The sequence below is a fragment of the Lagenorhynchus albirostris genome, chromosome 19 (genome assembly GCF_949774975.1).
Source record: "Lagenorhynchus albirostris chromosome 19, mLagAlb1.1, whole genome shotgun sequence".
Lineage (NCBI taxonomy): Eukaryota > Metazoa > Chordata > Mammalia > Artiodactyla > Delphinidae > Lagenorhynchus > Lagenorhynchus albirostris.
In genome coordinates this window covers 32,767,692-32,794,705 of record NC_083113.1, presented here as the reverse complement: position 1 = coordinate 32,794,705, position 27,014 = coordinate 32,767,692, and the positions used below count along the sequence as shown (strand labels likewise).

At 52.9% G+C, this 27,014-nt stretch overlaps 1 protein-coding gene across 4 annotated transcripts in view; it reads right to left on the bottom strand.

The window, feature by feature from the left end:
• Positions 1–5,059: 5,059 nt before the first annotated feature.
• SLC12A3 (solute carrier family 12 member 3) overlaps positions 5,060–27,014 on the bottom strand; it is a 36,295-nt gene continuing 14,340 nt past the window's right edge. For 2 of the 4 annotated variants that reach the window (XM_060129928.1, XM_060129929.1), the window contains exons 13-27: positions 26,654–26,755; positions 25,578–25,733; positions 24,806–24,905; positions 23,488–23,599; positions 23,007–23,147; positions 21,880–21,986; positions 20,341–20,423; positions 19,144–19,191; positions 18,973–18,975; positions 18,323–18,424; positions 17,312–17,423; positions 14,896–14,982; positions 12,228–12,363; positions 10,672–10,739; positions 5,060–5,494 (exon numbers count right to left, since the gene is read on the bottom strand). In XM_060129928.1, the coding sequence (XP_059985911.1) occupies positions 5,353–5,494; positions 10,672–10,739; positions 12,228–12,363; positions 14,896–14,982; positions 17,312–17,423; positions 18,323–18,424; positions 18,973–18,975; positions 19,144–19,191; positions 20,341–20,423; positions 21,880–21,986; positions 23,007–23,147; positions 23,488–23,599; positions 24,806–24,905; positions 25,578–25,733; positions 26,654–26,755 (1,499 nt within the window). In that variant the 3' untranslated portion in view covers positions 5,060–5,352. Of the gene's footprint in view, positions 5,495–10,671; positions 10,740–12,227; positions 12,364–14,895; positions 14,983–17,311; positions 17,424–18,322; positions 18,425–18,972; positions 18,976–19,113; positions 19,192–20,340; positions 20,424–21,879; positions 21,987–23,006; positions 23,148–23,487; positions 23,600–24,805; positions 24,906–25,577; positions 25,734–26,653; positions 26,756–27,014 lie in introns of all 4 variants that reach the window. The other 2 variants (XM_060129925.1, XM_060129926.1) reach the window with 1 other exon arrangement.

Genomic DNA, 27,014 nt, shown 5'->3' with positions numbered 1-27,014 from the left:
CTGGGTTCTCCTCCTGCCTCACCAATGATCTTTTCTAGGCTGCTTTGCTGGCTGCCTATTCTTCCTCCTACCCCTAAATGTAGCCCTTGCCAAGGTCCAGGCTCCAGCCCTCTCCATTCTCTTTACTTTCTTTCTTGGTGATCTCACCCAAGGTATGACTTCGATTTCCTGTCTTTTAGTGTTGACTCCCAAATCTACAGATGGTCTCTGTTCTTACAGTGTCAGGCTAACAGTGGACACCCTGAGCTCTTCTTGAGCTCCGGGACCACAATTCTGACCACTGGGATGTCTTCATACTTAAAGTGTCCAAAACCAAACCCACCTACTTGCTCATTTTCTACAGCAGAAAGCCTGTTACCTCGCCCTCCATATTACATGGTTTGTTCATTCTTACAGCTGCCCAGGCTCAACTCCTGGGGCCCTGTTCCTCCCACACATACATCCAGGCAATTCCCAGTTCTGGAAGATACTATTCTTCCTCCTCTTTTCCCGACTCTTCGCCACTCTTAGAGTGTTGAGACTTGCTGACTTGCCTTTGCAATTCTGCACAGCCTCCTCTCTGGGTGCCCTGCCTTTTCTCCTCCAGCCTCCTTCATCTCCTGTCTGGCCAAGCTTCCTCAGGCTCCCATTGCCCCTTCCCCTTCAGTGGCTCTCCAGCGCCCCTGAGTCAGTCCTGAGCTCCTCAGCCTCTCAGTGGGGGCCTTGCACACTACAACCTTCTCAGTCTTATTCTCCCCGGGTATGCATCCCTCATACACCAGGAAGACTGGTTTATTTCTTGTTCTCCAAACACACCTAGTAAGTTGGTCCTTGCTCAAGGCATCCTGCCACTTGGGTTACCTTCTCCCAATCCCAGCTCCCATCTCTGTCTATAGAATCCTATCAACTGTTCAAACCTATTTTAAATACCATTTTCTCTAGAGAGAATTTCTTAATTCCCTTGACCTTAGTGTTTGCTCCCTCTTTTGCATCCTTAGAGTGTTTTATTTTGTAACTCTCCTATGAGAAAATGAAAACACTTGTCCTTTCTTGCCACCATCTTTTGTCCGTATGATGTTCTGCTTTTCGGCCTCCCAGCCAGGTTGTTCTTCTTAACGCTCTACCACATGGTATTTTTAGAAATTGAGTTTGTTGTGGCTCCCTTTCAGGAAGTGGCGCTCATGTCATGCTTGTGTTTTTAGTCATAAGGTTGACCCTCACTTCAAGTGGCCAATTAACAATGAAGCCGGTGGCTGGGCTTTCCTGGGCCCCGTTTCTGTAAACACTTTTGAAGTGGGCGGTATGTATTTTCTGATATCCTGAGCTATACACATCTACAAGTGAAACCTGGCTGTTTTGCATGTGCTTGGGGGCCTCCCAGCCAGGTGGTTCTTCTGGAACGTTCCAGCTATTCTCTTCCCTGTGAAACCCACCTCTCCCTCCTAGCCACACGAGAGGCTAGACAGGTGTGTAAAAGGGAATTCAGTCCAAATGGGGCTCTCCATGCTCTAATGAGACCTGGGAGGCGGAGCTCAGAGAGCCTATCTGGTGGAAAACAGGCGCTGCTGTACTTACATCAAAGCCATGACAAGTCTGGGCAGGAACTGAAAGAGGATGTGAAATCTGGAGGCTGAAATGCCAAGGGGAAAATCAGGAGCTATCTGAGCAGTGGATCCTGGGGGAGATAAATGAGGAATTCCTTCTGCAGTGGCCGTTGTGGCTGCTGGTGGGGGCTGGGTCCCAGCTCTGATGACCCAGCTCTCTGTGGTTTTCCATGCACAGTGCAAGGGTAGACTACTCACTGATGTGGAGTATCTACTCGTCCAAAAGCAGAGAAAGACACACACACACTGTAGACCAAAATCTCATACCCTCTCAGGGCCCAATATGCCCAACAATGACTTGGAGGGCCTTCAGAGCCTCTGAGCACACAGTAGGGCAGCAGGAAGTGGTGGGCCAAGTGGGGGGGACTGAAGAATGTGTCCTCCCTCTGACCCGTCCCCTCACTTCCACAACTTTGATCAATCACGCGTGGGCCAAACCACAGTCAGCAGCAGGCCAGCTGGCTGGTGACACATGCTTTGGTCCAATTCTCTCATTTCACAGACCGAAGCTCAGAGAGGTTAAGGGGGCATAGCTGAGGTCACAAGCCAGTTTTGGGGGGAGACAGAAACTCAAGTCCAGGTTCCTTGGTGGCCACGCTGTGGCTCTTTCCACTCAATCTCTCTGCCCCTCGGTTTGAGGCAAGATTGAAAATTCTGGGAGACTTTTTAAAAGACTAAAGGGACTTCCCTGGTGGTCCAGTGATTAAGGCTCTGTGCTCCCACTGCAGCGGTCACGGGTTCGATCCCTGGTTGGGAAACTAAGACCTTGTATGCCGCGCGGCACGGCCACCAAAAAAAAAGACTGAAGAAAACAGGTTCCCTGTGTGTCTGCAAAGACATGTAAGAGAAGCAAAGGGAAAATAAGTGGCTCCTGTAAATGTCCATGTGGAAATCTGGTAATATGACCTGTAGAACCAGTGGAAGCTCAGCACAAAGTTCAATCCAGGGTTGAAAAAACAACACAGTTTTTTCATAACACTCAGCCTAGTTGAAACACAGTGTGTTCCAAAACAAATGAATTCTGTTGACTGGATAAATGTATTTTTATTCATTTCATTGTTTTTCACCTTACTGTTAACTCAAGGCTTTAAAAAAATTTTTTTTAATTAATTAATTAATTAAATTTATTTTTGGCTGCGTTGGGTCTTTGTTGCTGTGCGCGGGCTTTCTCTAGTTGCGGTAAGCGGGGGCTGCTCTTCATTGTGGTGCATGGACTTCTCATTGCCGTGGCTTCTCTTGTTGTGGAGCACGGGCTCTAGGCACGCGGGCTTCAGTAGTTGTGACACATGGACTCAGTAGTTGTGGCTCACAGGCTCTAGAGCGCAGGCTCAGTAGTTGTGGCACAGGGGCTTAGTTGCTCTGTGGCATGTGGGATCGTCCCGGACCAGGGCTCGAACCCATGTCCCCTGCATTGGCAGGCAGATTCTTAACCACTGCGCCACCAGGGAAGTCCAAGGCTTTTTAAAAATTATTTATTTATTTATTTATTTTTGGCTGCATTGGGTCTTCGTTGCTGTGTGTGCGCTTTTCTCTAATTGTGGAGAGTGGGGGGTTACTCTTCACTGTGGTGCATGGGCTTCTCATTGCGGTGGCTTCTCTTGTTGTGGAGCACGGGCTCTAGGTGCACGGGCTTCAGTAGTTGTGGCACGCAGGCTCAGTAGTTGTAGCTCACAAGCTTAGTTGCTCCGTGGTGTGTGGGATCTTCCCAGACCAGGCATCGAACCCGTGTCCCCTGCATGGGCAGGTGGATTCTTAGCCACTGCACCACCAGGGAAGTCCCCAAAGCCTTTGTTTTTTTTAAACAAAGCTATTATCATTGTTCAAAATTTGGTTTCCAACATGGTGAATTTTTTTTTTTTAATTCCCAAAAGCAAAGCATTCTCTGTTCTTGGATCAGTGACTCCCTGAGGTCAGAAGAGGGAGCACCTGTTTGCCAGGAAATGGTTTTCCATGCAGCTCTAGAAAGGCAAGCATTCCCTGATGGAGCCTTTGCCTTATCTGGAGTTAGAGTTGGTCCAGGTCCACTGAACGGCTCAGAGGCAGCCCCCTCTCCGTCCTTCAGGAGCTCAGCCAGGTGCTCTGGCTCCCTCAGCAAAGGCCTGATGTAGTAACAGGACAGTGGGGCTTATCACAGCCTGGGAACCCAGGGCCTTGGTCTCTGTAGTGGGACGAACACTAAAGTCCTTTGAGTCCCAACCCCAAGAAAGAGACTTTCGCCTTCATGACTAAGTGGGTGCTTCAGTGCAGTTGGAGGGGGTCAACCAGACCCAAAGATGCCTGGTTCCTTGGCCACCCCAGTGCAATTGGAAGAAGGCTCAGCCAGTGGAATCCCCCAACAGCTCACCTTTATGCTGCTTGGGTACGTCTGAGCTGAAATGCCCTTTCAGAGAGACTCACGCACCAGCATTGGACATATCTTAATGTACATTCTGCTCCTGCATCCCAGGTGGTGGTGCAAACACTCTGGGGGGGTTCCATCCACAGTAACCTGAACACACGTACCTGAGCAAGGTTCGTCTCCCCCAGGTTCTCTCTCTTCTCTAAGCCCCATCTTACGTTCCCCGCACTGCAGCCCCTCTGCTACTTACTCTGTTTCCATCTCTTACTGGTGGTTCCTCCTCTCTGTCCTTCCCCCCAGCCTTGGACTGGGTTTGGACCTTTCTGATTCTTTGCCCAACGTTGCCATCTTTACACCCACCTCTCTGCTTCCCCATTCCTGACTCACCAAACCTGCACCCCCAACCAAACCTGAAATTGAACACTCCTGCATGAGACTCCCTAAACCATGCCCCTCCTTTGAAGCTCTTTCCTGGCACACCCACCACCCATACCCCTCCTCCTGGTGTTTTTGTTGGTTCCCTTTCCTTCCCTGTGGGATGAGCTGGGGAAAATGGCAGTGATGCCCACCATGGCCTTTCTCCAACTAGATGAACTCCCTGTTGTATAGAAAAACACAGGGCACAGAGGAAAGTCTAAGCTGTATTTTTCAAATCATGAGTCAGCACCCATTAGTGGATCCCAAACTCATTTTAGTGGATTGCAACCAACATTAAAAGGAGAACAAGAAGTAGAAAGAATAGAAAATACCAAAGTGCATCACTCATAGTAAGGACAAGGATTGTTCTGTGACACTTCAGTTTCACTCTGTTTGTTCCAAACCTCAATGTAAAATAGATTTCTTACTGTGGGTTGCAGTCTGAAAATGTTTGAAAGTCCCGGTCTACCAAAGAACCAACCAAAACATGAAGACATGCTATTGAAAGCAAAGGAAGTGAGAGGTGGTTAAGTAAATTTGCATTGCTATGGAGGCTCAACGAGCCCCTGTATTCCCCCTGTAAGGGCTGTAGGTGGTGTGCCCACTCTCCTGATATTGGCGGGGGGGAGGCGTGTTTAGGGAGTGCTCCCAGGAAAGGTCTGTAGAAACGGTCCAAATTCACACTCAGCACTCTGACTAAAATTTGTATACAAATCAAAGATTGAAATCTTAATTTGTTGTAATCAAGAGCAAAAGAAAACTTAAAAGGAATATGAATCCACCAGAGAGTTTTCCAGACAGCTCCACCTGCTACTTCTCCAGCCCAGAAAAACAAAGCCCAGAGGACTTGTCTGATGGGAGTGGGGTCCAGATGAAATTTGGAAATCTACCAGCTTCTTCCATGAGATCATCAGATGCTACCGCTTCAAGTGCGTTGGGGCGTGTGTCCTGTCCCCGTGGACAGGCGGGCACCCCCTGCATCCCGGCTTTGGGCAGGCGCAGACAAGCCCAGGGTTACTGGCAGTAAAAGGTGAGCACGTTTTCCTGGTTTCCTCGGATCAGGACGACCGGAGGTCTGAGGTCCTGGGACAGCGTCTCCAGCCAGGCCATGTAAAGCGAGCTCGGGCACTTCCCCTTCCTCCCTATGGGCAAGGTGCTGTGGGGCAGGAAGAAGCAGCAGATGGGGAATTACCAAGGGGCCTTCCCCACACGGCCCAGTTCCTGGTTTGCTTTCTGAACAGCGTCTCTGTGTATTGGCCCCTTCAGAGCTCTTTCTTCCCAGCCACCCTAAGAAGGACCTGCTGCTCTCCTTGAAAGCATGACCTGAAATGTACCTTCAGCCGCAAAGCATTTCTTTTCTTTTTTTTTTTGGCCGCGCCCCACAGTTTGTAGGATCTTAGTTCCACGACCAGATATCGAACCTGAGCCCCGGCAGTGAAAGCGCTGAGTCCTAACCACTGGACCGCCAGGGAACTCCCACAACGCATTTCTACACAAAGCCATGGCCTGCAAGGTCCCCATGATCTGGTCCCCACCAGCCTCCACAACCTCACCTTCCACCACCCGCAGCCTCGCTTACACCGCTACAGTCACAGAAGCTTCCTTTCCACTCCTGAAAAAAATGGCAAGCTTGCTCCTGCCCCAGGGCCTTGGCATGTGATGTTCTTTCCACCCAGAAGGCAGTGGCCCCAGCTCTTCACCGGGTTGGCTCCTTCGATTCCCTCAGGTCTTGGCTCAAGGGCACCTCCTTCTCTGATCACCCTTTTTGATAACATCTTCCCATCTCTCTTCATCATGTCACCCTGTTTCATTATCTTCATAGCACTTCACACTCTCAAATCCTATTTTTATTTATTTGTGTGTTGTCTGTCTCCCCCCACTAGACGTATGTTTGCTCACGAGCAGGCTGGGTCTGTCTTATCCGCCTGTGCCTAGAACACAGTCTGACACAGTGAGGCTGTATGCCACTCATCCGACCACTCAGGTCATGCCAGCCTCGCCTCTCCAGCTACACACCTGCCTGTGGCCACAACAAAGTGATATGTTCACGTGTTTCAGCTGAGCGGCCTGGTCCTGCTCCCTGCCCCGTAGGTAAGGCCCTGGGAACAGGACTCCGTTGTCGCCTGGGGAGGGCCCCTTGTCCGAACTGCAATGCTGTGCAAATAACAACATGCCCTGGGAATGCTCTTCAGCCACATTTTCACGGCTATGTTGGGAAGTGACGTTTCTACCACACTGAGATTCCAAAGACACGTGGTGATGCCTGCAGCCGTCCTGCTCTTGGCTCTTGGAGGTGGCAGCATCGCAGCTGCCAGCTGGCGCTACGTGAAGCTGAGGCACCAGCACCTTACGTGGGACTGCATTTTGTTTTCCCAAAGTACATCCACAGGTACTATTTCATCTGAACCTCAGAACCGCCCTGGGGAACAGCTGAGGGAACTGGGCAGCCAGGAGGGTGCTGTGCGACACTGGGCTTCAGAGCCTGGCTCTGGGGTCAGAGAAGCTGTAGGAGTCATGGCTTTGCCACTCCCTCAGCCACGTGGCTTTGACAAATGGCTCACTGGCCCTGAGCCTCGGTTTTCTCTTCCCCGAAGTGAGAACACACATGCCTCCTTCATGGACACTTGTAAGCTCTAATGAAAACCCAACTTAGGAAGGGTGCTGCACAACAATGCTCGCACAGAGTAAGCACTTCACGGTGTCAGCAGTCCTGTCACCACGTATTACTATTTACCAGCTCGAGATGACCAGCCAGTGAGTGGCAGAGCTGGGACTTGACCCGAGGTCCTGGGATCTTTCCATCCCAGCGGCCCCTGCTCACTACAACTCCCACCTCCACTGAGAAGGTGAATTGAGGTCCCTAAACAGCTGTCCCTTATTTAAAATTCCATCCTCAAAGCTTCACTTGCCACAAACACTATCCTCCCTTAAAAAGCAAGGTCCCCAGGATTGGGGAACCCGGTGGGAACAAGGACATTCCATTAAGCCAGTGTCACTTTAGTTAGTAGACTGTGTTTATGTTTGTCTGGTGCCTTTCCAGGGAAACGGGAAGTGGGAATACGGAAAGCAAACTTTCCTGATTTAACAGTTACGCTAAAGGCTGGAAATGCCCTCCCGGAACTTCTACATCATTTTCCGGGACTGAATTCAAAAACTTCAAAGGCCACGAGGGGACTGGTGGCTGCGTTATCCAGGGCAGGGGACTCCCGTAGCTCCTGCTGTGGCCTTTCCCTCCCGGAGCGGACCCTGTGCACCTGTCCATGCTACTGATTCCCTCGGCAATCTCCCCCAGTGCCAGCCAATGACACGCTCTATTTATGTTCACAGGATGTGTGTGCTGTAAGCGACTAATCTTTAGAAATAAAGCTGCTTCAGAACAAAGGAGCTTCTTGTTCAGAACTGCATCTCTTAGCCACAAAGAAAGGCAGCCTTGGATAAAACCTAGATGCGGAAATATAACCGTGCTTCAGAATCAGCATCTCAGGCTTCAAAACCCAGTTGCCACTTGACAGCTGTGAGATCCCAGCAGGTGCTGAATTTCTCTGAGGCTCAGCTTCCTCATCTCCTAAGTGTGTGCGCTGCGGAGGGGATGGGGGTAAAATAGAACCACTTCGTAGAGTTTTGAAAATTAATAAGGCCCAGTGGGTTGGGATTTGGGGATCAGCAGATACAAACTATTATATGTAGAATGGATAAACAACAAGGTCCTACTGTATATAGCACAGGGAGCTATATTCAATATCCTGTGATAGGAACTTCCCTGGCGGTCCAGTGGTTAAGGCTTTGCCTTCCAGTGCAGGGGGTGTGGGTTCGATCTCTGGTTGGGGAGTTAAGATCCCACACGTCTCGTGGCCAAAAAGCAAAACATAAAACAGAAGCAATACTGTAACAAATTCAATAAAGACTTTAAAAATGGTCCACATCAAAAAAAAAAAAAACCTTAAAAAAAATAGCCTGTGATAAACCATAATGGAAAAGAATATGAAAAAGAATGTATATATATATATATATATATATGTATAACGTAATCACTTTGCTGTAGAGCAGAAATTAACACAACATTGTAAATCAACTATACTTCAAAATAAATGTTTAAAAATAAAAAAATAAAATTAATAAGGCCCAAGGCCTTGAGTGTCATAGAGGCCCAATCGATAAAATGCAGTGTCGATCACTATTATTTTGACGACTACTATTTGGCTTTGAGGAGGGAGACTTTATAGAAGAAAGAGGGGTCTAGACCCAAAAGTTGTGCCAGAAGTAGGCTGTTAGTGTGGTCAAAGTTTGTTGGGCTGGTTACAAGGCTGCTTTATCAGCAGCACAGGTTAAGTTGAGCTCAAATGTGGGCCGTTAATCAGATAAACCGCTGATCAGCAGACGGCAAACGAGCCAGTTCTGCCTCAAAGCTGCTCTAGAAAAGAGTCCAAGTGCGCTGACGTGCTGGAAAATGTGATTTTTGTCATTTCATGGAGGCTTGGGAGGGTTTTTTCATCCTTAGAATTTCTGGGAAATGCAGGCTCCTGGGCCCCACCCCAGGCCCTGATCTGGAAGGAATTGAGGAATTTGCCGTTTTCCACGGTCTCCCGGTGCTTCTGATGAAGGTGACCCTCAGAGTGAACTTTTACGGGCATGTCTCCGGGCTGGAGACTGAGCAGCGCAGCTGCTGCGCCCTCCCAGTGGATCTGGCTTGACAGCCAGGGCCCCTTTGGGCAACAGCTGCGGCTGCCGCCATGCGGTGGGACGCTGTGTGCAGGCCTCTTCTCTAAGGTGACTGGACTCCTGATTATTTGTATCAGCCAATCCCACAAAGACTGGTGGGTGGGGGATTGGTTTTCCCTATGAGATCCAGGGCGTGGAGGAGTGGGAAGGGAGAGGTGACAGCAGGTAGTCACCTCCTTGGATGAAATTCCTCATCTTACTGCTTGAGAGATGGACTCATTTTAGCGGCGAATAAACTTAGAATCATAGCATGTTAGCGTGAAAAAGAATCTTGGAAATAATTTAGTTTAACTCTTCTCTATAATCAGGGAAACTGAGTCTCAGAGAAGGAGGGTTACCTGCCCAAGGCCACACAGCGTGCTGGCCGATGGCAGAGACAAAACGCAAATCTGTTTTGGAGGTGGCACTCAGGAAGAGGTGGTTTGGCACATCCACACCCCCTGGCTGGCACACAACAGGTACCACACCCAGGGAAAGTCGGGGAGCCATCCCAGGATGAAGCCATTGCCACCGTCTTGCCGTCTGACCCAGTCAACGGCCAGGCTAACCTGGCCCTAGAAACATTTTCTGCAAGATGTTAGCCAGAGGCTTGGAGATAAACCCACTTTCCTTATACCACAGTCCCCACATCAAAGGCAACACGAAGCACTTTCTTTGTACAAAAAATGATCTTCCTAAAAGCTCCAGGAAGCATGGCTTCATAGAGCCATCTTCGTGGGCAGCCACCTGTGCATTCACAAAGTCCCCCACTGAGAAGGGTCCCAGGCTGGGCTTCATGCTCTGCTGTCACTATCTTGACATTCTTAATCCCTTTTGAACAAGGGGCCCCACCTTTTCATTGCACGCGGGGCCCTAGAAATCACATGCTCCATCTTGATTTCTGGGTACGAACAAACAGGTTCCACAGGCTTCCCTGCTGTCCTGCGGAATCCGGAATCCGCAGGTGGCTCACCCCAGGAAATGTCAGGTACTCTGCTTGGCAAATGCCCACATCGCCTCTTGAGCTGGGCCTTTCCCAGCCATGGTCTGCCACCCTGAGACTCCCTGGGCCACTGTTACCTTCCCCTCATCTTCCACTCAGCCTCAGCCAATACCTGCCCTAGCGAGGCAGCTCCTAACCAGACACAAGCAGCAGCAACGGAAGCTCGAGGAGCTGACAGGCACGGAGACTGGAACAGCCAGGGCTGGGGCCGGGCTCTGCTTCCACTGTCTAGACCTGGCACCAACATCAGTTGGGGGTGGCCGGTGGCCAAGGAGGGCTGGGTGGTTCCCAAACAACTAGGAATCGATTTTCTTCTGGAATGAGCTGGGTCCCCTTTGTCAAGCCAAGTTTGGCAGGAAAAAGCAGTGGATAAGGGAAAAGCGGTGGTGAGGGGAGTCGGTGAGACCCGGGACACTGGGGCCCCAAGACCTCTGCCAGCTGGCGCTCAGGCGAGGGGCATGGGGCAGATGCAGGCCCGGCCACGTGCTGAGAACCCACCCGGGCTGTGTTTACAGGAGCTTGGGGCCCTGCATCCTCACAGGGGAAGGCTTGGGTCCTCAGCCAGTGGCCACCCCTGCAGAGCTGACACCTTTGGGCTCGGCGACAGACTTCTTCTGCAGGGCGCTACTTACATGATGACCAGAGCGGCATCCCGGGAGTAATCCAGCAGAATCTCGTTCAGCCTCACCTGCCGAAGGGACTGGGCGAGGAAAAGCCACGTGGTCACTTCCCATGTCTGGTGAGTGGTCCCGGCCAAGCCCAGTGGCCTCTTTGAACATCTCAAACCAGGTGTGTGAATTGTTGCCCCTAAATTATTATAGACTCTCCCACCCCCAAGAAGGTAAGTGAATGCCAAGCTCACCTCCTGGAGAAGCCCCCTGGGTGTTTCCTTCCTGACTTTATTACCATGACCGCAGGATCATGGCAGGGAAGAACCCCTCACATGGCTGGGAAAGCTGGGTTCAAATCTCAGCCCTGAGGGTTCCTGGCAGAGAGCCTGAGCAGGTAGCTCACCTCCCTGAGCGTCACTGTCCACAGCTGTGCAATGGGTACAACAGTGCCCTCTCCCGGGGAATTTGGGGAGGCCTGAGGGAGATAATCTATGCAAAAGCTCCAGGCCGAGGCGAAGCACTTGATCAGGCGGACTTGGAGCAGGGGTGGAGCTGCTCCACCTCTCCCGGAACAGAGTAGTCAAGAGCCTTCTGTGGACACGATGCTTTACTCAGCGTTTTCCAAGGATCTGGGCAGCTGTGGGAGGGTCTGGGGCCTCAGGGCTGCGGGGTCAGGGAATTCCCCAAAGCTGGGGTGGGCGCTGGGTTGTGTGGGGCTCCCTCCCACACCAAGGCCTGTCTCCAAATTGTTCAGAAACGACTGACACTCAGGGTCTCATAGTGGACGGCCACCCCACGCGAGAGAATGGAAAACCGAGGGGAAGTGAGTTCACGTAAACGTCCCAAGGTCGGCATTTGGGTGGAATCATTCTTCGCTGTGGACCCGTCCGGTGGGGTGGAGGATGTTTAGCAGCATCCAGGCCTCTACTCGCTAAATGACAGTAGCAATCCCGTCCGCCCCCCACCGGAGGTGACAGCCAAAAATGTCTCCAGAAGTCACCAGATGTCACACTGCCCCTCAGAACCACTGACGCAGAGCACACGGGGAGCAGAACTGTGGTCCCCAGGCCCCCAACTGCTCACCCTACCTAAAAATGGCCTTGGCAGCCATCACTCTCCTTTAGGCCCTATCAGCGTCCTGCAGATGCTGCCTGGGAAGCGGGGCGGGGTCTACAGCTAAGGGGAGAAGATCAGCCAGCTTTGTTGGCCCACAGGACAAATTGTGCCTTGACCTTCACCACCTGCCTTATGCATCCCTTCCTGCACACATGGAGGAACAGGGGAGGGGAGGGAGAAGGACTCCGGGCAGTCCATTGCCACGGCCAGGGGGCGGTGACTCAAAATGGGCAGGGGGACCAGGCTCCCACGCCAAGGAGGCTCCGAGATCAACCACTGGGTCACCCGTCAGCCCGAGCATGTATGGCTTGAGGACACCTCAGAGGCTTGGGGCAGGGAGAGTAGAATCCAGGGTTGGGGAGGGGGTTAAGGAAGCCCAGGACAGATGGGGCACAGATGCTGACCCTGGGGAGCCCCTGGACCCCCACCCCACACCAGCAAGGCCCCTCTCTCTCCTGCACCTTGATTCTATTCTTGTTAATCTCCTCATCCGAGATCTTCCAGGGGCAGTCCCGCCTCATCTCGGTGACCGTGGCCTCGTCTTTGAAACCATCATTCAGGCGGAAGGGCGCAATCATGTCCTCAAACCGCTTGGTGCTGGGGACAGAGAGAGCAAGTGAGACCGGGTGAGATGCCCGTTTCCAGGGGAATCAGGTCCTCAGAGGGAGATGGAAGTGGGTGCCACGGGGACATACATTTCAGGCTAAAACCCATTCTGACATTGCCTCTTACATCAAAGCAGCCTCTGTGTTGAATTCAGCACTGATGGGTGGGTCTGACTTTCAACAGAACTTCCACAAGTCGTCCACGAAGACCAACCTGTGATCCACCTCCATCCACCTGTCCATCCCCCAGGTATTTACTGAGCACTATTCTGTGCCAGGCTCTGTGCTACACAACAGTGAACATACCAGACAACATACCCCACCCTCACAGAGCTCACGGTCTGCTGGGCAACAAATAAGCAAATAAATACAGATTGGAAGTATTATGAAGGCACAAACTGAGTACTGGGATGGGGACTAATTGGGCAGGAAGACCTCCCTGGACCCAAGGATGCCCGTCCTTCTGAAACCAGCTATGCACAGGGCAGGGGTGCTGGAGCAAACAGAACTGAAGGTGCAAAGGCCCTGAGGCAGAAGCATGCTTGGGCTGTTTGAGGAGCAGCGAAGGAGCCCATGAGTCCGGAGCAAGGCAAGTGCGGGGGAGAATGGGATGCCAACAAGTGTAAGTCAGGTAAAGGAGAAAGAGCCAGCAAAGAATACTGAAAGGAGGACCACAGAGGTAGGTGGGAACCAGGAGAGGGTGGTGTCTTAGAAGCCAAAAGAAGGACTGTTTCAAGAAGGATCACTGTGTCAAATGCCGCTGAGAGGCAGAGAAAGATGAGGACAGCAGTGGGCTCTGCGGATCTGGTGGTGTGGAGGTCACGGCCGAGGCTGGAGAGAATGATTTCAGTGGAGCAGTGGGAGGGCAGCCAGACTGGAGTGAGCTGGAGAATGAGGGACGGGGAGGAAGCGGCCACAAAGAGTATAGCATCACTTTGGAGAAGGTTGGCTGTGCAAGGGAGGAGAGAAATGGTCCAGGAGGTGGAGGCAGATGTAGGGGCAAAGGGGGGCTTAAATATAATATGTGCTGGATGGGGTCTGCACGCTGGCTTGCGCTATCCTCTGCACTGAGGAAGGTCTTCCCCCATCTCTGTTCACGGCCTTTCTCAAGGCTCTGCTCCTCCACCAGCAGAGACGACCCTATATCCTCCTGTGCATTCTGGTCCCTGTCTGCAGCACTCTGATGGCTCTTGATATCCTCCCTACACCTAAGCCGGGGTAAACCCTGCAGGACAGGGCTGCAATTTACTCATCTCTGCCCCTGCAGCTCAAGCACAGCCCTGAGAGAATGGGAGAGTCAGTATACCCATCACTATTAAATAGTTCCTTTCTTCTCTTCTTGATTTCCTTCCCTCTCCAGGTAAACAAGGGCTAAAGAGATCAGGACAGACCTTACTTTATTGAGAAGATAGAGTCCTGGAAGACCTCACGTAGACAGATTGAGATAAAGCAATCCTATTGTAAATGTCTTCTTTTAAGAATATAAAATCGAACCATTAGGAGAGTAAATCATCCCTTCTGGCCCCACAATTGAGCCCTGATACAGATTCATACAGGAGTTTGCTTAAAGTCCGCCAACTTGCCATTGCATGGGCAGGCAGTGGGAGTGGTCCCTCAGACCATTCGACATCTTCCCCCCTCCAAGTGCCAGTGGGTTAATATAACATCAGGGGCCGCAGCTGCCATGTTTCTGCCTCAGGGCCTTTGCACCTTCCGTTCTGTTTGCTCCAGCATCCCGCAGCCCCGTGGAGGGGACATGCCTCTGACATGGCCCCTGCGAAGGAGCTACCCTTTAGCTGTGTATTTCGGGGCATATGATTCTGCCATTCCTGGCCACAGCCAACTGGACCAAAGGTAGCCAAGAAATAGGCCTTCCAGTGGATTTTACCTTAGCTTGGCAGGAAGGGATGAGCTGGGCCAGTCACAGTCCCTTTTTTAGGCACTTAAATTAAGCAATGCCCAGAGAAGGAAGGAGGCAGCTTGTAGCGGACTGGGAATGCAGGGAAAGTTCAAGACGCAGAAAGAGCTCGGAAGCTACAAGCAGGCAGAAGCCACAAATCTGAAGAAAACCAGTGGAGGTAAAATCAGCCTTTTGTGAATAGCAAGCAGCCTGGGTTCCTGAAGTGTGAAGCTGGAGACTCCCTCAGCCCCCAGGTCTGTGGTGTAGGTGGGGGGGTCCCTGGCAAATGAAACACCGGCTTCTGCTCGAGGGGCAGGCTAGCCATGATTTGTACCAGTAAGAGCTTCAAAAACACTTGGTGTGTGATAAAGCGTAAATGTGAACATTCTTTGGCCTCCCGCCCAGGTGTGTTTCTGGCAAAGACCACAGCTCTGATATGCAAAGGACCAGCAGGCAGGGGGAAGAGACACACACAGAAATTAACGGCTGCACACTCGACCCTTCCTCTTTCTTTCCATGAGCCCAGTCTAGGGGGCGGGCAGGAAGGACCATGTCCTTGCCCTTGGCTCACCCGAGAGAAAGGGCCGACCCTTCTGCCTGGAACCCCCAGCACAGAAAACTCACTGCTCAGCCTGCGGCTTCTGGTTGATGTCGGGAAGGATGTGAACTTCGTGGAATCCCAGCCGGAACTTGCTCAGCAGAGAAATGATCCTGGGAGATGGAGATTTTTTTTTTTTTTAATGTATTCATTCATTCAGTGAGTTTGTATGGAGCTCCTGTGAAGGATATAGCAGCAAGCAAAACAAACCCTGCCCTCGGGGAGTTTACATTCTAACCTGGGAGGAGGGCAGACAATCAATAAATATTGATAAAGCAGGTCAGGTGATGATGAGTGACATGGGAAGGGAGTTGTCCTAAGTATCTGGTGGCCACCTCTGGACTAGGGCGCCTCACATTTTAATGTCTGAGCACCTGCTGGGGATTGTGTTACAGTGCAGATTCTGATCAAGCTGGTCTGGGCTGGGACCTGGGATTCTGCATTTCTCACCAGCTCCCAGGTTATGGGAGGCCTGCTGGTTCACCGGCCACACTTTGAGAAGGAAGGGTCTAAGGGACAGGAGGCGAACTGCAGGAAACTCCTCAGGTGGCTGAGGAAACAGATAACACACATGAACTAAGTACAGAACCAGGAGCAGCAAGCCAGATGGCCCTGACTTTGCATCCACAGGGAGGAGACGCCAACTGTGGTTTGCGGCAGTCAGGGAAGGCTTCACAGAGGAGTTGGTGATCTGGCTGGATGGTGGATGGTGGGTAAGACCTATAAGCCAAAGAGGGTGTCCGCACTGGAATCACTCAAGGAGCCTTCCAGACAGTACACGTGCCTCGGCCCTAGCCCCCCCATTGCATCAGAATCCCGGGGCAGGACACAGCGTTGGTGATGCCCCAGGACGAGGTGGTGGGGAGTGAGCACCCCAGGAGGGGAGTCCAAATGACCAAAGACATGGGGGTGCAGGGGATGGTGTGGAGCATGCTAGGGGACAAAAATGAGATAAGCCCGAAGGAGCAGGCTGGGGCCCATCTGTCAAGCCACTGCTGGTCCCTGAACTTGGGAGTGAACTTAGGAACGCAGAGCTGTGGGCAAACATCTTGGTGTGCGGTGCTGGTTGGCAGGCCTGGGCAGGGCCTGGGTGGAGGCAGTCATGAGGAAGGCAGAGGACGTGGCCTGGTCAAGAGTCAGCTGGGGGGCAGAGGAGATTTCACACCCTTTGCTTGAAAGACATCCTGTGACCCCACAGTGCTGCAGCCTTGAACTAAACTAAACCTGCTGAACCCAGCTTTCAGTTGGAGCTGGAACAGGAAGCCGAGAGGGCAAAGCAGCCTTCGAGGTGTGTTTACCTTTTGGAGAGCACAGGGAAGCTGATGCTGCGTCTCCCAGGCAATGCTCTCCTCTGCATTGCTGAGAAGGGCCCTCCGGTAGAGAAGTTCTCAGTGGGAGATGAGGACAACGAGATGGGATTGCTGGTCACCCTTAACTCACGCAGTGGGTGATTCAGAAGGGGTCGTGGGGATGTGGTCCTGGCATAGGACTAAAGTGGCACAAGCCATGGGGTCCTGACCCTGGGGCGTCATGGCAGGCACTAAAGGCTGGGCAGGGTTTTCTCTCTGGTTAATTAACTGCATGATTTGAGGCAAGCCACCCACCCCGTCCTTCCTAGCCCGGATGCACCCTCCAGCAGTCCTCCATCCTACGACCTTAGACCTCACTTGACCTTGCTCTAAAGAAGCAGGTGCCCAAATCTAGGCACATATGTGCCACCTGCCCAATTCCTGCCACCTCCACACCTGTGTACCTGCCTACTATTTACTTCCTTCTCAGCTTAAGTCAACTCACATTCTTACTTAGATACATCCTGAAAGGAAATTGTCATCACAATTTAAACAGAAAACCAGCATCTCTTGCCAGAAAGACATGACCAATAAAGCCAATAAACCAATGTCACTAAATTCTGGTGGATCCCATTTCCTGCCAAGCACTCCAGCCAGGCCTGCTTCCTCTTGTTTAGACAGAGAATCAGCCACAGAACTGGAGAATTAAGTCACTTCTCACCAACAGATTCTTCCGGATTTTCTGCCCCTTATCCTGGCCACTGAAGTCACCTCTGGTCTCACCACGGGCAGCAACCCAAGCTTGGGGGGACTTTGCCCTGAAAGATTCTAAGCTCCGCCTCATTTCTGAGGAGGAGGGGCCTTCTCCATCCTTCATTTCACACAAATCTCCTTGAGGTTTGTGGGTTTAAAATTTAACAGCTCTCCCTGTCATGGCCGGGACTAGGGCATGTGCATCTTACTAAAGGGGGACAGGACACCAAAACTACCTCTGAAATGGAGAGAAACCTGCTCCTGCCCAGAGCTTCCTCACCACGGCTGTGACCTGAGAGGGGCAAGCCCCCGGGGGCAGTGGAGTGGGGGAGGCAGGCTGGGGCAGTGCTGGGGTGACACCTACTGCTCCCGCGCGACCCACACAGTGCCCCCCACTTACGCCTTTCTCTCCTGGTCCAGCCTGTTGATCTGGCCCCCCACGAACACGCGGGTCCTGCATTTATTCCATCTCTTCTTGCGGCCGAGGAGATAGGGGATGAGGAGGGTGAGGCCTGGCAAAGAGGGTCTCATGAGTCAAGAGGAAAATGCTCTCAGGATCCAGCCCTCTCTGAGTTCCTGCCCCGCTCTGCCACTAGCAAACCGCTTCCCCTCTCTGGACCTCAGTGTACCCACCTCTGTAATGAGTGTGTCAGACTAAACCAGGGGTGAAACGCGGGGCTCTGTGGGCTGGGGTTTATGTGGCCTGCACGATGCTTTTAAACAAGTGAGCTGGCATTTAACAATTGGGATATTTCACACGTAAATCTAGATCGCTGTCACTTATCACTGTGTAATCCACAAATGACCTCACTACTCTGTGCCTCAGTTTCCTTATTTGTAAACGGGGTTAATAATCGTTCCTACCTGGGGATTGCATTAGGTTAACCCATGCAAGCACTTAGTGTCAAGCATACAGTAAGTGCTCATTCAATACTATCTATCACATCCTATATACAATAGGATATATCTTACTGGAACAGAACATTTTCTCTGTATCTAGGACTCAATCAGGGTGGGAACAATAAAGCTGAGAATGATATGCTTTAAGAAAAATGGGAGAGAGTGTTTTTCTTTGGGAAGTGAAGGATATCCCTACAGCTTTCCTATGCACCAGGCCATCTCTCCCATTTATGTCATGTGCCTGTGACCCCAAGGGCCTGTCCAGTCTGAAGGTTCCACCTCATGTTGACCTCAGCTGCTCCCCTAAGTCTCTCATTTTATAGTTGAAAAGCATGGGGCCAAGAGAGGGGCCCAGCCAGGCTCCTGTGAGCCCAGGGGCCCCTATTTCCCTTTGCTGGGCTCCAAGGTCCCACCAGAAGCCTTGTCGAGAGTGACCAGGAGGGGCATGCTGAGAGAGTAAGTTATAGAGGGGAGACGGCTGGGGGGGATCCGGCATCCTGGGGGCACTGACCTCCATCGTCGAATAGCCAGTAGATGTCAATGGTCTTCTTTCCCTGCTCCGACTGGAAGATGGTGCTGGCCTGCTCTTCCTGCACCAGGCCCTCGGGGTCCACTGCAGGAGCAGAGGGGCAGGTCACATGGGAGCAGAGCCCATCCAAATACCCGAGTGTGTCTGAAAACAGAGCGAGCTGCCCTGGGAGGTGGGCTTGCCGTCACTGGGGCTGTGCACGTGGTGGCCGGAAGCCCCTGCTGCAGGCATGCACTGGGGGACTGGCCCAGAGCACCGCCAATGGGCCCTCCTGATGCCGAGACTCAAGGAGCAGGGACCCGGGATGGGCAGGGCTGGGATGTGCCCCTCCCCTGCTCCCAGCTTCTCTCTCCTGGGATTCTGGTTGGCACTGGGGGGTTGGGGTCATTCTCTTAACAACTCCACTGTGCCCCTCACAGATGCGCACAGGATGCCCCCAGCTCCTACACTGCAGGTTCCCTTGCCTGCCAGAGAATCGCTGCCCCTCCCGGTTGGAGCCTGGCCAGGGGGGCCTCGGAGGGGTTGGGACTTGGGCTCCAGAGCTCACTGGGTGGGGGTCCCATGATGCCTGGACACTGAATTCTCCAGCAGGGCTGGCAGTCTTTATCCTGCTCCCCGCCCCACGCCCCGACTCCCTGTTGCTTAATCCCAGGGGTCTCAGGCACCACTGTCACGAGCAAAAACCTTCTGCCCTTGCCCAAGTTCCCCGGTGGCCCGTCACTAGCTGCTCCCAGGGTGAGAGCGCCCTGAGCCTCTGAGTGGGTGGGACTGACCCGTGCCGGAGACAGACGGCCTGGCTCCACTGGCTCTGGCTTCCTTGCCATCCTCTGCTGGGTCAAACACGGGGTTAACTGCAAAAAAGGGGGAGCTCTGTTCCCAGGCTCTCCTGCCTGGGGCTCTTCCGGGCTCCCCCTTACCCTGGGAAGAAGGTCCTGACTCTCAGCTTCCACAGATCTGGCCTCTGCCTCCTTTCATGCTTCGGCCCCACCCGGCCTCCTTCTGCTGCTCAGACAGGCTACGCTCCTTCCCACCAGGCCTCAGTGGTGGGTGGCGTGGTGAGTGGTCCCTGGGCTGGGAGCCCTCTTTCCCCAGCCCTCCCCTTCTAGCCACAAGCCCTCTCCTCAGAGAGGCCCTCCTGCCCGCATGCCCTGTGTTGGCCTCCTCAGGACACCTCCTCAGGACACCTCCTCAGGACGCTGTCGCTGCCTGAAGTGAGTCCAGTGTCCGTGTGTTTCCCGCCTGAATGTCAGCTTCTCAAGGGCAGACTTTGTTTTGCTCCCTGCTGCACGCCCAGCGCCTAGAGCAGCCTCGGTCAGGAGTGTGGCCACTGTTCTGTAAATTCTGGTTGCATAAATATTCAGTGAACTACTGCTGGGTGCCAGGCATGCCCTCGGTGACCTGGATGAACAAGACTCAGGCCAGCCTGCGGCGTCCACACCTCCCGGTTCCCTCAGCACTGCCTCCCCGTTTGTCTTCATATGCGTTCTTTCTTTCACACCTCTAAAAATTACTCATTCAGATCTGCCTGTTTACATGTGACTTTACATGTAACACACATCCCTACTCAGTGCCCCAGTCCTGGTTTTGGAGACCAAAACACCCAGTTTTCATGGCCTTTCTGGGTGTGTTTTCATACTCTGTTGTCTTTACGTGAGCCTCTCTCACCCCTCTTTTCCTTTTTCCTGGCTATTAAATCCTCTTTATCCCACTGGTTACAAAAGTTCTTATCGTGATTCGGGGACCTCTGAGGTCCAGTTCTGGTTCTGGCCCCAGCTGGAAGTAAGACCCTGAGCTCGTCACATCCCCTTTCTGGACCTCGGTTTCTCCATTTAGAAACCTGATGATCTACATCAAAAGCGGACTTTCTAGGAGTCTGTGACCTTTTACTTACTAATTTCCCCCTGTCTTCCCTGTACCACTTTAAAAAAATGTGTTCTAGAACTTCCTGATATCCTGCTCTGATTTTGATGGGGTGTCAAGAAGGTGGGGTGTGTACTCACTGTGCGCCTGCATCACCTTCGAGATGTTGAGCCCCTCACGCATCCTCATGACACACACGCTGTAGTTGAAATCAAAAGCGTCGCTGGAAAGAGAGGAGGTGGGGTCAGCCTCCCCTCGGCCCCAGCCCCCAGCAGGCCAGGTGTCTAGAGCTGACCCTGCCTCCCCTCATACCCTTCCTCGTCTCTGGGCCTCAGTCTCCCCATCTGTATAATGTGCAGGCAGGACTGGAAAGGCCCCCAGGACCTCTCTAGCTCTACCGTCTGTGGCACTATGGATCCTACAGACCCTGTACTTGGGGAAAACTGAGTCAGGCCAGTCTTAGGGCCAGGCCCTGTCCTCCTGATACATGCAGCTACTCCTCACAACTCTGCCAGCAGAGGTGGGGATGGGAATTACTCTCTCCATTTGACAGATGCAAAACCTGAGTTTTAGGGAGTAACTTGCCCATGACACACACTAAGGAAGTGGCCAACTGGGATTAGAATTAAATAGCTGAGGCTGGAAACCCTGAGGACAGGTATGCACACAAGAATGGCCTCGCTCATGAAGACATCAACAGGTTGTCTATATAAATGTCTACAAGGCTCCTACCCCACAAGTATATTTACTGCCTGGTTGACACAGTGCCCAAGAGCCCACCACTAGGGCTAATCCAATAGGCTAAGCACTGCCCTCTCTGGACTCCTTTAACTACACATCACTGGGACAGGGGCCTTTCAGGCCCCAGCAATTTGGAGTTTCGGCGTGTTGAAGCTGGGGGTTCCTGAAAAGCAGGTATACACCGCCTCCTATTGTAATTTTGTTAGAGGCAGTGAGATGCACTGCTCAGAGTCATACAGCTGGTTCACAGCAGACCTGGAAGCAGGGCCCAGGTCCCCAACACTCAGCCTCGCGTTCTTTAAATGCTCCTGCACACTGCCTCTCTGTACCACGTCAATGCAGAAAACAACTCAGGTAGGCATTTTCTGGACCTTGCACAGCAAGAGCTGAAGGAGAAAGAGTTTGGAGTTAACCCTAAAATCCCTAGGGAGTTTATCCCCCTGGTCCCATCTCCCAAGCTTGTCGCCTCCTTGGAGGCCTGGTTTCAGAGGTACCACCTCACAGCTTGAGAGCTGGCCATCTGCAGGTCTTCTGAAGCCTCCAGGTGGACACAAGATTTTCACCTAAAAACCCACATTTTCATCTTCTCTGAAAAACTAGATCTAGCAACACCGGGCCCACATTTCTGCCTGGGCACGATTAGCTGGAGCCAAATAGCAGCTGTTCTCTCCAGTTTGCCACAATCCCCACTGTTCCCTAATGCCCATTCTGGGCCCACTTCACTGTGTTACCTGCCTGTTTCTGCTGATCTTGGTGTCTATGACTCACAGGTCAGAGTGGGGAACCCTCAGACTGTCTTTTTCTTCCTCAGCTTCAAACCAGTGGACTCAGCTTCTTACAGCACCCACTGTTTCCCCCTCTACTTCCCAAGGCCCAGGAAACTCCAAAGGCCCAAATTGAGACACCACAGGCTCTGCCTCCCTCATGCCCTCACTCACTGCAGGATGCCGATGTAGTCTTCCACTGTGGCCGGGTGAGCCGACTGCCAGTTCTTCTTGAACCCGACCACCAGAATGTTGGGCTTCATCCTGCCGAGACCTGCAGCCTGCCGTGGGTGGGGGGGATGAGGTGAGGAACCAGGCCACAGGCCCCACGGGGCTCTGTTCTGTGACTAGGGTGGGGCTCCATCTCAGCCCCAGCTGTCCTCTCTGCCATGTCATGGGGGCTTAGGAAACACATCTGCCAGTTCAGGGTCCTGTCTGCCTGGACACACCCACAAGAAAGGTGAAGCTACAGTCAGAGTTATTCCCCTGCGGCCTCTCCAAGCCGGGGCCAGCGGCTGGACTGTCCCATAAGTTCTGGATTATCCCAGCTCCAGCTTCTCTAGTAAATTATTTCTTATAACAAGGGACTTGAATTTGGATGTCAAGCTTGGAGTATTCCTGGGTCATCTAATTCTTACATCTTTTATATTTCTCTTTTTTTTCATGTTAAAATTTTTTTTTTACTTTTTGAGGTGAAACTTACATAACAGAAAATCAACCATTTAAAAGTGTATAATTCAGTGGCGCTTAGTATACTTAAAATATTGTGCAATCATAACTTCGACCTACTCTCCAAATATTTTTATAATCCCAAAAGGAGACCTCGTATGCTCTTTTTTCTAATTTTGAGAAATACTGAAAAGGATTCCCCTATGTTGACTCAGAATTAACAACTGTTATTTTATTCATGCATCCCATTACAAATGAAAAAACTGAACAGTAAAATGAATTGCCCAGTGGAATGTTCTAGAACTTGATCTGACTGGTGGTTTCACAGAACTGAGCAGTGTCTGCATATGTAAACATTTATCAAACTATACACTATTTCAGTTTGCTGTGTAAAATTATATCTCAAAAAAAACAAAATCACAAAATGTGTCATCAGCTCCCACAGGTCTCCAAAGCAGTTTCCCCAGGCCCTGGGCACTTTGAGAAAGTGCCCTGAATCAGCACATCTGGAAAGGCAAGAAAGGCGGTACTCCTGTTGCAGCAAAAGGGGCTTCAACTAGCCCCTCACGGCATCCCGCCTTCTAGGTCGTCACACCAACTAAGTTCTGTGAGAAAGCCCCGGGCCCGCGCACCTGCATGAGAATCTGGACACCACTGCGGAGGTCCTCAGCGATGACGTCGGAGTAGAAGGCCTTGATCTTCCTCTTGTTCAGCCACTTGGTGTGCCCGTTGGCGATGAGCCGGAGCTCAGGCATCCTCTGTTTGCGGGGTCCCTGTGGGTGACAGGGGCAGGTGACATCAGGGGTGGCCTTCACCCTCTGGCTTGGGACTCAGCCCCTCTCCTGCCCCGGAGGCTGTCCCCTGAGCTCATTGCTGGTTCTCCTTTATGGAATTAGGGGAGGAAAAGCAGAGGAGGAGGGAGAGGGAGGGGTGGAAGGAAGATGGAAGGAGCAGGTGAGAGGCAGGACAGTGTGGGCAAGCCAGGGAGAGGGATGGGGGAGGGAGAGAACCTGCTCTGGGCACCACAGCCCCTCCTGCTGCCCCCGGGGGTGGATCTGGTGCCCAGGGGCTCCTCCAGGAGTACAGCCCCGCCCCCCTGCAGGGGGCACTCACAATGAGCACGTGGCCGCAGATCATCAAGCTGAGATTCCGGGTGAAGGTGCCCACGAAGTCCACCAGGGCCGGGCGGAAGTTGGGGGGCCCCGTGAGCACCAGGCACTGGGGGCTGAGGAGGGGCAGGGAAAAGGGTGTGAGCCGTCAGGACAGAGCTGGGGGTCTGGATGCCAGATACAGGTGCCCCTGGAGTTCCACCACCTCCCAGGACTCCCTTCCTAGGACAGGTGAACCACCCTGTGGTCTTCCCGTCTATGATTCCTTTCCAGCTCTCTTGGTGGCCACCACACCGGGTGCCCCTTTTCCTTCCTGCTCAGGCCACCAAATGCTGCATGTGGGCAAACCACCATCTTGCTGCTCCATCTTGTGCTCCTGCCCCGCCCAGCCCAGCAGGATGTGAAAAGAATAAAGACTGGGAGTGGGGAGGCCCATCACTTATGAGATCACTGCGCCACTGGGTGGGTGAGTCAGCCTCTGGGTCAAGAGGCAGCCAAGGGTCATGGTCAAGGGTCCCTACCAGACTCAGCTGGAGCCAGACAAAATGGGCCACTCACCAGCTGTGTGACCTGGCACCAGTTACTTAACCTCTCTGGGCCTCAGTGTTCTCACCTGTGAATGTGGTTAGTAACTTCATGTACCTCAGAGGGTTGTGGTGAGGCTATGTAAGGCACTTTGAGCGGTAATGCAACATAGATACATCCGATTATTAACGTGGTGATCTGATGGAAAGGGGGTCCTGGGTGCACACTTTTCCTCACTAAAGAGGGGAATCAGCTTCGAAGGATACTCGGGAGAGGCTCATCCCAGTCAGTCTCATGATCACAACACCAGAGCACCCTCACAGACACAGGTGGCCCTGTGTATCCGCACCCACAGATTCAACCGAAGGTGGTGGTGAATCTGTGGATGTGGAACCATGGGTACTGAGGGCCACCTATGCTAGGCTTTTTATGTAACGGACTTCAGCATCCGAGGATACTGGTATCTGGGGGGTGGGGGTGGGGAGGTGGGGCTGGAACTAATTCCCCGCAGATACCGAGGGACGACTGTATTGTCCTTCGCATTTGTATTGCCCAGAGCATATTCCTCTGTGGAAACTTAGGTACAGAGAAGTCACTAGACTTGCTTGGTCCCCATTGGGCAGTGTCAGCCCCGGTCTCCTGACTGCTGGGCAGTGCTCCTCCACGCTGTTTCCTCTCTGTGAGGGGGCTGTGCCCACCATGAGTCTGCCGGTCAGGTGACAGGCCTTGGCCTGGAGCGTCCCGGAGCACGGTCACGGCCAGCCCTGCCTCCCAGGCATCCGCAAGGCTGCACTCACCGATAGTTCTTGATGTGGTCCTCCACCTCGTTGAGACCCACCGAGTAGCTCAGGGCCAGGTTGTAGGAGCCAGCCTGTACCGAGGAGCCCCAGTTCACCTCTGAGGGGCATGTGCAAGGTTAGAAGTCATGGGAGAAACCAGACATACATATGTTGACCTTCTTCAGGAACCGAGCACCGTGGGAGCAGGTAGACAGCCTGTAGATCTGTTCCTAACGTTTGCACATGCAATATGGCTACACGTTTAAAAGTTATGCATCAAGCTAATGACTCTACAAAACATTCTCCTCCCTTGACAAAAAGATCTTCACAATGACCTGGAAGGCCGGGTTCTACTTTAGAGCGCTAGGCTTTCCCGGCATTCTGCATCCCACCCCCAGATTGCTGTCACCCTGGGATCCTTGCCTGCATGCATGTAGACATCCCTGCCCACACGTCCAGGCTTGGGCTGGCTGCCCTTCAGTCAGGCAGCCCTCGGTCTGGTGTGCACACCAGTGGGCCGGCCACTCTCAGGAGGATGGACCTGGGCAGGCAATGTCAGGCCCTGCGTGTCCGGGGGGGTGGTCTAGTAGTAGAGGTGTGGGCTCTGAGTGGGCACACTCCCGGGGGCTCCTCAACCCGTGGGAAGGGATGAGGCTGGAGCACCAGAGGGGGGCCCTTGAGAGCACAGCGCCTGAGGCAGGCCCTCCGGCTGAGCTGACAGGCAGGACGGCTTGGCAGCCTCAGGGCGAGAAGGGACGCGTGACCCCCTGGGCAGCCTGTGACCGCACACCTGGCTTCTTGTAGATCACATAGAGCAGGAGGAAGAGGACCACACCGATGGCGATGAGGGCCGCCCACCAGGTGAGAAGGAACATGATGACCACGGAGATGATCGCCCCAAACAGCGCCGCCCACTTGCTGTAGTATCGGAATGAGGGTCTCCACCCTGGGCGGGGGGCACAGGGCAGGACGTACGCTCAGTACTCCGGAGCCTCCTCCTGGGCCAGCATAGCTGGGCAGGGCCTGGGTGGCAATGCCCGCAGTGCCCAGGGCTGGGGTCCCAGTCTGTGCCCGCCCCCCCACCCTGCTTCCTGGAGCTGGGCTTGGAGGCTCTGGTAGGGCCACACACCTGCCTTGGCTGGCATCCTGCCATGTGAACAGGCTACACCAAGGGGGAGGTGTCCAGCTCTGGCCAAATACGGCCACAGGACATCCAACGTCACAGCAGTGCTGGTTTCCAGGGCTCACACAGAGCCGAGGGGGTGAGATGGAGGGGAAGGACATGATTCTGCCTAGCCCCACACCTGCAGGCCATGCCAGGGCCGCCACTAGTGACAGCCGCTCCACGGCACAGCTCCAGGGCACCATGGTCCATGGTCTAGGGAAAAGGTGGTCCCAGCACCAGCCCGTCGGCGATTTGGGGCTAACTAGAAAAAGTCTTCCTTGAGACTCTTTACTGCCATCTGCCAGAAAATTTTCATAATAAACATAAAAATCTATAACATCTATGAGTGGCGTCCCCTGGAGTTGGGCAACGTGCAACCTGCAGCCACCCCGTCTGTGACTGACGATTTTGTTCCCTCTCTGGGGAATCAGACTCCTGACTCCCTTAAAACTGGTGTAGGAAGGCACTAACTAGTAAAGTCTCTGCATACTGTAAACAGTGCATGAATCCATGTATAGTGTACACTGTAAGTGCTTGATAAAGGATAGCTGTTATTACTGTTATTATATGAATGGTCCCTTTAATTGATTTCAATTTGAGAGGTGACCTTGGTTTGCCCACCTGCATCCATGCCTTCCACTCCCCGCTCCATACTCCAGCCCCAGGTGCCTCCCCCCATGAAGGGGGAGGGTCTTGCTTACCGGGTGAGTTGGTGATGGAGGCGTGGAAGCAGCTGAAGTTGATGAGGGCATAGGAGCACAGGAAGAAGTTGGAGATGATGGGGGCGATGGTGTTGAGCTCAGCTTCAGGGACCCAAGGGAGAGAGGAAACAGTCTACTGGGCAACTCCACCAAGGAGTCCTTGGTACCCTCCCTCTCAGGATAAGGGGACCCCAAATGGGCCACCGAGGCTCAGTGAGTCTCAGCTTTCTCATCTGTGAAATGGGTCCGTCATTTTGTGAATCTCAAAGTCCAGTGTTTTGTAAACTGTAAACTGCCGGCTCTAAAGAGGATGGAGAGCAGTGTGAGGGTAGATCCCATCAGGCTACGCGATGGCCAAGGA